Source organism: Lissotriton vulgaris, chromosome 11, assembly GCF_964263255.1.
Source record: "Lissotriton vulgaris chromosome 11, aLisVul1.2, whole genome shotgun sequence".
Classification (NCBI taxonomy): Eukaryota; Metazoa; Chordata; class Amphibia; order Caudata; family Salamandridae; genus Lissotriton; species Lissotriton vulgaris.
The window spans coordinates 601,342,617-601,355,374 of NC_141699.1; the positions used below are offsets into that span (position 1 = coordinate 601,342,617).

At 42.9% G+C, this 12,758-nt stretch overlaps 1 protein-coding gene across 1 annotated transcript in view; it reads left to right on the plus strand.

The window, feature by feature from the left end:
• Nucleotides 1-12,758, plus strand: part of LOC147683215 (uncharacterized) — a 273,042-nt gene that overhangs the window by 116,873 nt on the left and 143,411 nt on the right. The window contains exons 6-7 of the mRNA XM_086943700.1: nt 96-244; nt 7,633-7,746. Coding sequence (XP_086799826.1) covers nt 96-244; nt 7,633-7,746 — 263 coding nt within the window. The remainder of the gene's footprint in view (nt 1-95; nt 245-7,632; nt 7,747-12,758) is intronic.

Genomic DNA, 12,758 nt, shown 5'->3' on the forward strand with positions numbered 1-12,758 from the left:
TATGCAAGAGAAGGCCAACCATATGCAAATCGGCCCAGCATCGATGAAACTGAAAATAGTATTGTCACTTAGGAGCATTTGTTCTTTTTTGGCAGAGAGATTTACCTAAATGGCAACTATTTGCAATGTTCGGGCGCCCTGGAGCTCATTGCTCTGATCGCGGGGTATGCGCAGAAGCTCGGATCCGAAAGGCAAGCCAGCACCATAGAGTCTAGAAAGGACATTGCCCATCAAATACTTGAAGGTAAGACTTACTATTTTTCAGTTTCAGTTTTTAACGTCTTTATTTCGAATATTCTTCATAAAAGACAAAATATTTACATACATATGAATAATAACAATATTACATAATCAATGACATTATATGAAAATTAAGCGTAAAGAATAGAACAAAAAGAATTAAGAATTGATTAAAACCTCAATTAAATATGTGCATAAAGACGACAAGAGAAGATTATTATTGAACAAATGCATATAAAAAGACACAACATCAATACTGGTCGGAGACACAATCTAGTAAAGTAACGTACTATATGGGTTTTTCATGACGGTATGTTACAAACTGTCTTAGACCTTAATAACCAAGCCCATCCAAGGAATTTGGCCAATCCAATGGAAAGACATTCAGAGGTGTTAGTTCTTAGAATGAGCAAGGCTTCACTGCTCGACCGGGTCTTTAATCTATAGCATATAGGCTTTAGCCACTTGTGGCGTGGTTCACGGTAAGCATTACAAACAAACAAGAAATGACCTATTGTTTCTTTATGGTCAGTACAACATGGACAAAGTGAAGTCGCCGGCTTCTGCCAACCACTGGTGAAGGCCCGTAATGGCAATATACCTAGGCGGAACTGAAAGTAAAGTTTCCTATCTAAGGTTTTGACAATTACATCCCAAAAGCACTCGGTATGAGGGACTATTTTATGTAGCAGAAACAGACCGGTCAGGTTCGGTTTCTCTGAAAGAGCAACGTGTTCATCTTTAACCATAGACCAGAAGAGAGATTTAAAATCTTTCTTAGAGGGAAAGATGTGAGAGCCCGGCTCAAACCACAACTGGGGGAGGCCCATTCCGATAAGAGTGTTTCTAATTGACTTAAACCATGGAATTTCACCTGCCCCCTGTTGTGATCTAACATCCTGAAGCTCTTGGGCAAACATGGCAAGTTCCGGTGTGGACCATATGCGTCTCCATAACGCCACCATCCTGTACTGGGCTTGATGTTTAATTGAATGGAACCCCATATCCATCAATAGTGGTAGAGCGGGTGTTGATGGAGGAAGACTGACTAGGTTTCGCAAAAATTTGTTCTGTATCCTATCAAGGACAGCCAGGTCCACACAACCCCATATATCAGCCCCGTATAATATGGCAGAGCTGATTTTTGCACTATATATTTTAAGAGCGGGCAATACCCTTTTGGTCAGAGAACTCCGCTGCTCCTTCACCAGACAACCGGACAGACACGTAAATTTCAAGCTAAGCGCCGCTATTTGCTCTTTCCAGCGTAATCTATAGTCCATTGTCACACCAAGATAGGTCATAACTTCAACCTGTTCCAGACTAGACCCGTTCATCGTAACATTGCCCCTCTGTGGTTTTTTCTTTGTGAAGACCATAAATTTGGTTTTGTTGATGTTAATTTCTAAATCGTTCTCATTGCAGAAATCCACAAATTTGTCTATAGCTACCTGCAGACCCTTCTGTGTTTTAGCCAATATGAGCGTGTCATCAGCAAAAATTAAAAGGGGGAATTTAGTCCCACCCAGTGATGGGGCATAGGTAGGGGTTTCTGAGAGAAACTTAACCACTTGATTAATAAAAAGTATGAAAAGGGTAGGGGCCAGGACGCAGCCCTGTCTCACTCCACGAGTCACGGGGAAGGGTTCTGTGACCTGGCCCTGGCGGCCCCACCTAACTCTAGCAAAATTTCCCTCGTGCATCCTGATGGTAAATTCTAGGAGCGCTGAAGGAACTTCCATCTTTCTTAATGCAGCCCACATCTTTCCTCTGGGGACCAAATCAAACGCTGATTTGAGGTCCACAAATGCAGCGTATATCGTGCCACCTCTCAAAAACACAGTTTTCCAGTAGATCATAACAAATCTTAAGATCTGATCTACAGTACTAATGTGAGCCCTAAAGCCAGCTTGTAATGGAGAGAGAATGTCAGCTTCGGTCATCCAGGTGTCGATTTTTCCTAAAAGCATTCTAGCCACTACCTTTTGTAGGGCATCAATAAGACTGATGGGTCGGTAGTTTTCTGCATCAGTTTTGTCCCCTTTTTTATACACGGGCAGGATCTCTGCCCCTTTCCATGAATTTGGGATCCTGGTCCCTCTAGCTATCGCATTTGCTAGGGTAGTTATGTACGGAACCCAATGCACCTGGTCATACTTAAAAAGGTCCGCTGGGACACAGTCCATACCGGGGGCCTTACCGTTCTAGACTTGTTTAAGAGCAACTACAGTTTCTGTTTCTGTGAAGACAATGTGGTCAAGTATGGGCACCGCAGTCTGTACACTGGCATCTTCCCATGTGTGGGAGATCCGTTCCGTGTTACTAAACTGCGTCGCGTAGTGCTTGACCCATTGTTCTGCAGGCACATGGTTAACAGGGACTTTCGAGTCCCCAGTCCCACCCCACCTCACAACCTCCCAGAATTTTTGTTGGTTAGATGAGGTGCTTGCTTGGTATAAATCTAACCAGCGCTGTTCGTCCCAGTTGGTTTTTGCCTCTTTAAGTACTTTCTTGTAATTAACCTTACTATTTTTGATACAAGGCACACAAAAGCTTAAGACTATTTAATGAGGCATTTCAGGGAATGTTGTCACCATAAGTCTACGAATCCCAAGCAAGCATCACCATAGAAAGTAACATTCTGGAATTCTGGAATAATAGCCAGTGATTGTTAGAGATGTAGGAATGGGTAAATAAAACAGTTTCTTTCTCTACTCATAATATATAAAGGGGCATGGCTTAAGTGGGGTGTTTGCAGTATGACAACACCCCCCCCATCCCTCCAATAGATGCCTTCTTGGCTTGGTAGTTTGGTCTGGGGGCCCAGAGTTGGGTCTGCTATATCAGTGTCAGTTTTTCTGCCAAGAATAAAAGACAAACAGTGACCTTTGATGTAAAACAGGAGAGAGATTGAGACAGAGATTAGCATCTGGTGTCTGAATTTCGAAATATTAAACGAGATAAACTGGAATGAATACCCAAACAGAGCTTCTGTTTTCTCTATTATCACATTAAAAGCCCTTTTAAATAATTGAGTTCAGGATATGCGCTGTACAAGCACCTCCTATGTTTCGTGTAATAAACCACAATGGCGCTCCCTCTGTAATAAGAATGTAATCCACATTTAGTATTTGCATGACTACTAACTTGACTCGTAGTTCACTAATAGGCATTATCATTGTGGGGCGAGCCATTAACGTTTCTAAGTTTAAAAACTATCACTTTTAATAAATGTCTGACTTTATATTGATGTAATTTGATGTTCTAAGGTGAAATGCTTCCACATATTAAAGAAATACATTTTCTAATTAATTTTGCAGGGAATGTATCAAACATTTTGGTTATTGCATAACTTGGCTCGTGCACGGACTCTTTGAACCAAGCCAGACCTTTGGTTCGGCTCATCCTATTCATTTCTGGTGCACCCACCTCTATTTGCAGCTTGGGCTTAGCACAGGGGGCCATCACTCACTTGGAAAAATGATTTGTAAAATATGAGCTGGAAACATGGAGCCCTGCCTACGTGTACCAATTTGACAACTCTACCATCAAGGCTTCTTGTTGCAGAGAAGAAGAAGACTGCATGTAGTGAAAATACATTTAAAATAAGTGATCCCAGGGCAGGGACTCCTGGCCGTTGTGTTGTATATGATGTAGTTATTGAGTTCCCAGGGAGAACTACCAGGCGCAGGTGGGATGGACAGGGGGATAGTTTCAAGGGGGTGTTTGGGGTTTGGCATGGTAGTTGGGCTGCGGCCCCTGTCAGGTCTTCTATGTCTGTGTCTGTCTTTTTTATTCTTCTCATTTCACTTAGAGTATTCACTGATTCATTTTTTGGATCTCTCTCTCTCTCTCTCTCTCTCTCTCTCTCTCTCTCTCTCTCTCTCTCTCTCTCTCTCTCTCTCTCTCATTGGACTTGAAGTGGACAACATTATGATTTTAATTCGAATTGTAATGTTAGTAAAATGATATTAATGGAATTTAAATAAATAATGGAACTTTCTGAGTGCGGAATCCCTATGACCTATGAGTCCCTGAACTGCTGTTGGTATTAAAAGGGACGCAATTTGGAGAAATGATTTGGCGGTATCCTACACACATATCTTCAACACTACAGCTACAGTTATCACAGTACCAAATGATTCTTACTACGTTACTGTGTTGAGCAGATCTGAGGAGGTTTTGGCGGAGTCCAGTTTAGTTATATTTAAGTTTACCGTAGAGCTGTGCACCTGACTCTACTGTGGAACTGCATTTCACAGCGCTTACTCCATACATAGGTTTACAGATGACAGACCTATTAGAAGGTATACCAAGATGTTCATTAATTACGTAGAACATGCGTACAGTGGCGTAGCAGAGGGAGCGCTAGCAGCCTCCACCCTTTGCTGTTACTTGCGACAAACACAGGAATCGCCAACACCCCGCCACCCCGGCTCTTACATGCGCCCTAAAGCGGCAAACGCAGGGACCGCCACAGGTGACCAAAGGTCTAGCTACGCAACTGCATTTGTGTATATGTTAAGATCATGTTTGGAAAGATGCGCTATCTGCTCACCTATGTTTCATAATTCCATAAGCCATTCACCAGCTGGTGCCTTTACTAGTGGACTAAGGAGGAAAAACAGGGTTACCATTGCAAACCACCTCCCAGTGGCTCTGTGCAAACCATTTGTATGGAGAAGCTAACAATACATGGCCTTTTGCCGATGTTGCCTTCTGTTGGTTGAACCCCCTGTCTTAAAGGCCTCCTTTCTTAAGTTTAATAAACCCTACAAACAAAGCCTCCGCCTGTGCAAACACACAGCAATGCTGGTTACCAACAATCGTCCCAGCTCGCCTTCAACAAGCATGCTAATGAGTGGCCTGACTAAGGCTAGGTCATTTGTTCTTCATGCTCAGGATACACCGCATTGCTTTTTTGACTGACCTGCTGCTCTGCTTCTTGCAGAAAGTTGATTCCATTTAGAATGTGACTGTATTTTTGATCTCAGAGCACTGAATAAATCTGATAGAAACAGAATTAGTCACAACCTACACGCCATTCTCCTACCTAAGTGTGATTATGCTGAACTTCCAATAATGAAATTACATGTCTCAATGAAGGATTTTCTAAGTGCATAACGTTTACAGACGCCCCTTACTAAGATGAGCCTTTTTCATTAAATGTCAAGTCAAGTCAAAACAAGCTTTATTCGATTGCCTTTAAAATCATAAAAGCAGCAAAACAACATATATTTAAAAATTGATTACAATTTAACAAAGTTCATAAAGTTAAAAAACAATCATGGGTTCAAATCTGTCGAGAAATCCAATGTACATAAATATAGAGGTTTCACATCAGTATAAATCATACACAGTATGAAAAAGTTAAAAATAGTTAAAAAGTCAATAGCAGGAATAAAGGGTGATAAGGTCACCCTTCCAGTTGCCTCGGGGATAGCGTCCTGGTCCTTGTACGCATAGCTGCGACCAGGAAGCTAGCAACCTGAAGATTGTCCTGGTACTACTTAATAACTGAAGATAAAGTAGCGCAGGACGCACCTGGACGAAACCTGCATCTCTTAAAATGGGTGCCAAGAACCTCATTCTACTCTCTTTGTAGTGGCTACAAAACATGACAAAATGCATGAGGGTTTGCTCAGAAAAGTTATCGCAGCTACACGGGGTAGACTCATCAGGAACACCCCACACAGGGAAATCACCCAGGGAATATTGGATTATATTGAACCTAAATCTAATGAGCAAATGGCGATGGAATGGTCTGCTCACAATTTTTAGATAAGGTTCAATTTGGGGCGTGGTCAGAAGGAGAAAGTTGGCTCTAACTATAGGTTTAGTTAGTTCTTTCTCCTCCCGTGTTTGAGCTGCCCTTCTCATGAAGTTTTCTTTAATCCATTTCAAGTCTTCCTTAAGTATAGTGTTTGGGTGACTAAAAAGGTTTCGTCTGCCAAGTCTACCCATCTCCCCCTTTACGTATTCCAACCACGGGATTTTTGAGGCGTTATCCAAAGACATGCAGTCCCTGAGAATAGTATGGTTCAATGTAATGTCCTTGTTCAACCAAGTTTTGGTCCAACATACTAGGGGCGCTAGTTGGAGCAAGTCAGTGATATATCCCAACCCTAACTCAGTGTGTATTGATAGGACTGGTGTAGATTGTGGAACACCCAATAAGGACCTAAGAAAGTGATTTTCTGCTGTCTGTAGTTTGCCGCAGTGTGAGTAGCCCCACAATGGAGCTCCGTAGGAGGCTATAGATAAACATTTGGTTTTGTAAACCTTCAATAATGCCTCCATTGGTCGAGACCCAAGACGCTAAATAAATGTAGTAAAACCATTGACAGAAAGCCTGACAATTTCTCAAGCAGTTGGGCACATTAGTGATTTCAGTCTATAAAGGAAATTGGTTCAAAATCAATTCTTAATGAATGCATTATCCAAGATGAATCAGGGGTATAGAACTCTCCTATGAATATGTTTATCAAATATATTAATTATGAGTATATCATGTCTGCATGGTGGCTTAGTCCAGTGTGTTACTATAAGTGCTTGCCACTTGAGTAGATGTCTTGCTGGTGGCTTGGGGCTTACAAAAACACATTATTTTATGGTTTCCCTTTTTTGGGTTATAGAAACAATTCTGAATATCACATACAAAGAGACTTTATTCGGTTCAAAGAACCATCAAAGCCTACAAAAGATAAACACATTAGGTGTCCACACTCTATGTAGCATCGATACATTCTTAATCAAAAAAAATAAAAACAAAAAACAGTTTAATCCAAGATTGCTAATATTGTGATCCATTACAAAAGGAATGCATCCAGTTATAAAATGCAAGGAGGTAACTTTCAGGAGTGCAAAAGCAGCAAAGGGCATGATATAAACAAGTTTTTGATTAAAAAAAAAAAAAAGCATAGAAGAATACAATACAGTAGCACCTCCCATGATGATATTAATAAAATTCAAGTTTAAAAGAAAGAATCAAAATGAACTATACAACAATCGTTAAAACAATTCTGAATATAGTTACTGCTTATATCACGCACAAAATGCAATACCTGTGCTACTGATGTAAATGATAACTGCATGTTTAGATGTTATTAAACCTAATTTTAAATTTTACATAGCCACTGCAAAGCATTTATTAATGATTAAACAATCACTCTAAATATGTTCGTAACGTTTGTGTTGCTTAAAGTTTTAAGAAGATTCTGCATTCTGACTTAGCATCCTTCTCACTTCCTCTTCCGGGACTGGGTTTAGGGTATTATGTGACACTTTAAGAGTGAGTGTGGTTCTCACAAATAAACAATGTGTTTGTTGAACATTTAAGAGCTTCAACAAAAGGCTGAAAAAGACTTTTTGTATTTGTCTCTGTATAACCAGCGGACCAAAGTTCAGGTGTTAATACTGCTATTTCTGAAGATTATAACTCGGTACCAGACCCGCCTCCAACAGGGAAGCCAGACAGTATCGCCAGGAGAAGAAAGAAGAAAAAAGGTACTATTTTACCCAGGGGACACGTGGCCTCTTTCATAACCATGACCCCAGCACCACACTGATTTGGATGGATTCAAAGTCTCCATTTTGTTTTGCCATCATAATAATGAATTGCTCTTACTAAAGTTTACTTTACCACTCATTGGTCCTTACTATAAACACCAAATTGTCTGAGAAGCCTAGAATCACTTTAAAGTGACATTCTTTGTTGTAACCATGTACTTAACACAGACCCTTACTTTCTTTTCGAATTGGTTTCTTCTTAACTTTATTATGATAACTCTTGCCTGTGCTGTCAGTCCTTTCTACTTCTGTGGTTTGTGTTGGTGGATACTATGGCCTTATAGCCCGCCATAGAGGGCTATACTGGCTATTAAAGGCCCTCTCCAGCGTTAAAGGCCTGAGCCGAAGGTTGAGGGCCTTTAACAAGGGAGAGGGACTTTAATAGCCGGTATAGCCCAGCTACGAAGGGCTATAAGGCTATTAGAACATTCTGCCACTAGAGGCCAGAGCTGTGAACAAAGAAACATTGGAATGTTGGAGCTCCAGGCTTATACTAGCCATTATAAGCCCGGAGCACTCCATTGTTGTCAATGGAGCTACCAACATTCCAATGTTCTAATAACTCATAAGCTGATTGCACAGTCAACGCATTGAAGTAGTGAACTGCAGAGGTGAGCGGTGCCCTGCCACAAGAGCACTGTAGAAAAGTGGAATATTATGTGGTATGGTTGGGTGGCCATACAATATTATATTATCACAATGCCCCAAGGATGGTCCTTGGATTCACCCTAATAAATTCTTAGCTCTGTCCTGGTCGTGTGGCAAAGAGCTTTCAGGCTTTACTAGAGGAACATGTGCTAAGCATTTCAGAGCACCAACATGAACGATATGTAATTCATGTGACCCGTGAAAAGTCTGACACCAATTTATAAAAATAGAGTGTATTTTAATCTTAATTTAAACACCAAAACAAATGGAATAGCAGACATATAACCGGAGTTATATATTTTTTAAGCAATATTAAATCAATACAGTAAAATACATAAAAAAGTAACATTGCGTTCAATGGCAAAAATCACTAGTGACAATTGGTCACTTGCAGGTTGAGTTGCGTGGCACCTTTACAGAGTTATGGTCATGCGGGCCCTAGGACCATGCCATGACAGTCAGATAATGTTTACCTAGCAGGTGCAGAGTTGTTCTGGCTGTCTTTTGTGCTGAATGGGAACTGCAGTGGGGCTGATTTTGCCACTTACACGGTGCTGCAAGAAACAGAATGCAAAAATACAACAGATACACAGCTGCTGATGTTGGTTGCACCGTATTCCTTCTAGATGCAGAGTTGAGGGTAAGGGTCGGTTACCTCATTGGTGACCAACAAGCCATGGCGGCTGTAAGTATAACAAAAAGCTTCTGAAACTTCACAAGGTCTGGGGGAATGAGGTGGTGTAGCTCCCTTAAATTTCAGGACAGGGGGGATTGCAACTCCCACAATGCACTGAACTTCCTCGATTTGGGGGATCCCACAGAGGGCCGGCCGATGGCCAGCGATTCTCTAGATCCAGTGAGTGTTTTTACCTGCAGTTTGCAGAGGACTAGGGCAGCTAGTTCAGGGGAGACTGAGGGTTCTTCTGGCTTCCAAAAGGGCCCCTCTCTTGCTGAGTGCAGAGTTTTAGCCTAGGACGAGGGTCTTTCACTCAGTTCCAAGTCTCTTGCCTCAAGGACAAAGTATCCCTATGTTGCTTTGGTGCTCTGGGCAAAGTCCTGTTGTCGGTGGCACGGGTCTCCTCTTGGTCCTTCCTTGAAGTAACTTGTTCAGATCTGAGGTTCTGGTGTCAGGGGGGTCTCTTAAATCCTTGATGTTGAAGAGTGTGGGATGTGGGGGCTAGTAGCCAATGAGCAGCTAGTCCCTGCAGCTAGCCCACCCCTGAGATGACCACATCTTGGGGTGTAGGTCACATTTTCTACCCAGAACCCACTATTTCAGCCCTCCGGAAGATGACAGAATTCTATTTTAGGTGTTCAGATCAGGTAACCAACCTAGAAGTGTGGCCAGCCTTCCTGGAGGTGTACGCCGCCAGTATATCTAATTTCCCACCTTGTCTGGGTGCAAGTGCGTCTGAGGCAAGGAGAGGGCTGTGCCCTTCTCAGTGGGGCAGCCCTAGATGCATCTCAGAGGTGATGCAACGTTTTAAGCTCACTGCTCTGATGTGTCACCTCATTAGCCTGCTGAGGAAGAGGGAGGTGTGAACTCCTTTCTGCTCAGCCTTCGTTCTGGACACCTGCAAGTGATTACACTGCCTGGCAGGAGGTCAGAATCCCGACTTGGTGGCAGCAGGCATGGCAAAGCACGTGCTGGTCAGCCAGAGCACAGTGAAGCTGCGGCAGCCAGGTGGGCAGCCTCTAAGGTGCCACCTGGGTGCATGCCACGTCACCCAGTGCACGAGAATCTTGTCAGGGGTGAGAAGGCATGTTGTTTAATACCAAACATGACATATTTTAGTGGTACCATAATGGAGCTGCCAATCTCGAGAGTGCCCGGTTGGCAGCTCATATTATCCTGTGAGCCACAAACACTTATAGTAGTTTCCAATGGGGAACGTCGTTATAGTGTCATATAGGCTTGCACACCTTTAATATCATGCACTCAGCCTCCTGGACAGAGGAGGCCTACCTTAGAGGTGCCTTACATATATTAGAGGCAGTTTATGTGACTGTGCCTCACATGGTGAGGGCACTGTTGAGTTCGAGCAACTTGCATTGCTCCTGCAGTCTTGCTATCAGTAGTTTGCTTGGGACACCCAGGGTGGCACAAAACCATGCTATAGACCAGAGGACCCCTTTACCACAAATGCCTTGGGTACCCCTGGTACCATATAGTAGAGACTTGTAAGGTGGTAAAATCTTTGCCAATTTTGGATTACCAAGTCAAACATAACAGTTTTGGGAGAGAGCACAGGCACTGGGGTCAGGCAATAGATTCCAGCGCACTATCAGAGTTATAACCATCAGCATTTGGAGAAAAAAGTGGGGGTGACCATACGAAAAGGGGCACTCGCTTACACCAACATTCATTCAAAAGGATGATACATGGAGACATATGTCTGGCGGTATGCAAAGACCTACACTCTGGAATGCCATAGACCTGCACCTGAGATTTGAACCCAGCTAAATGCGGTTCGGTAAACTTTAAAAAACTGAACTTATCAAACTGGCTTTTAATTAAGCCCACCAAAAAGGAGGGATGACATGTGAAGAACGGAGGACACAATTCACATCCAGTCGTGGTCTGCATGTCTCGTGGGTGGGGGAGGAGGTCACGCGGGAGGGGGAGGGTTAATTTAAAAAAAAAGAATTAAAACTTATCTTCGCCTCTGGTCCTGTGTCATGTCTCCTCTCTGCTCCTCACAGGAAGCAGTCACAAAAACGACAAGGACAACCCTACCCACAAGGAACCAGGGTGTGTACTTTATACCAAAAAAACAATGGTTCCAGTGGAGCATTAAATTACAAGGTTTCTACTGGGATATATACAAGGAAGGAAGGCAAATGACCAGATATGATACAGTGGATATTAACACAATGGCTATTTCAATCATAGACACTGGTAAAACTGGTTAATTTCCTATGGGTGTTGACGGCGTTTCGACCCGGGGGTGGATATAGGGTCTCTTCAGGACAAAGACGGTGTGTGGGACATCTATGTGCTCAAAATGACTGAGAATTAAAAGGTGTGATTAACCGGGTGAATAAATAATTCCTAGCGTACTCACAGTGTGTCCCAGTCGGCAACACTGAGTCGCTATTGAATGGCCTCAGAGTAATGACTTCGTGCTTTTCCAAAATCCATTCGGGAATTCTTAAGCGCCAGACGGGGTCCGCTGCATCTAGTATGCCAATTGCGACCTCAAGGAACAATGCCTGTTTTTTTATATGCGCTGGCTGCAGAAGGTCGGGAGCTCACTGTCACGGCTATTCCAATACCTCACAGGAAGCAGGCAGCCTCCCTCTCCTCCCCTAAGCCAATCAAAATGCTGCAATGGCAGTGTTGTTATTGGCTGGGACACCGACCACACAGTTCTCTATGGGAAGGCCATTTTCGCTATGCAGGCTGCATGCAGCCTAAATGGTGAAAACAGGAGAGTGCCTATGACTGGTTTATTCGGCCCTGGGGCCGACCAAACAGTCAGCACCCACAACAGTGGGGAAGGCACTCCCCCCTGCCTAGAGCAGGACTGCCCACCCACCCATCTGCCCACTCCCAACCAAACCCTTCTGTTTTCTTGCAGTGCGAGAAGCAGAAACATAAAATGGTGTTCATAATACCATTTTATGTTTCTGCTTCTCACACTGCGAGAAAGCAGTGGGGTGACGCTTCTCCATCCACGTGGAGGAGCCGCCCCTGTTCACATCTGTTCCGATGGGACTCCAGTCTTCCTCCATTAGCAAAGTGTATTATCCCTGCTGACTGCTCAAATCAACAAAATAAAAAATAAATATATGTTCCATAAAATGAGAGTCCGAGAAGACACAGCAAGCAATAGGTTTTAGAGAAGATGATGTGCAACTGATTTTGATTTGTTGACAATAGCTTGACAAAGAGTGGCCCCATTGAAGGGTTGGCTTTCGTTATGGAAGGTAAAATTTGCTTTGGGATTGTTAAATTTCAGAAGACCAAGGCAGCAGACCAGGTCAGGCACTACGGATCCTTTAGTTCTTGATTCTGGATGGTGCAAATTTCTTCCTACACCTGCTACCGTTAGGTGTATAGACCAGAAATACACAAAAACGAAATGGAAGGTGCACACAATTAGAGTCAATAGAAAATGGTGTATTAAAGTATCTTCATCTTTATTTAATAATATTCATCAGACATAGGCACAGCCAACGCGTTTCGTTCCATTTGCCTTTTAGGAACTTTGTCAGGGCGAGTTAGTGTAGTTAGAGCTGTCACCAATTTTGGACAGAGAAGTGAAGATCAGTGGCGACTACTAATTGCGAGTCAGAAT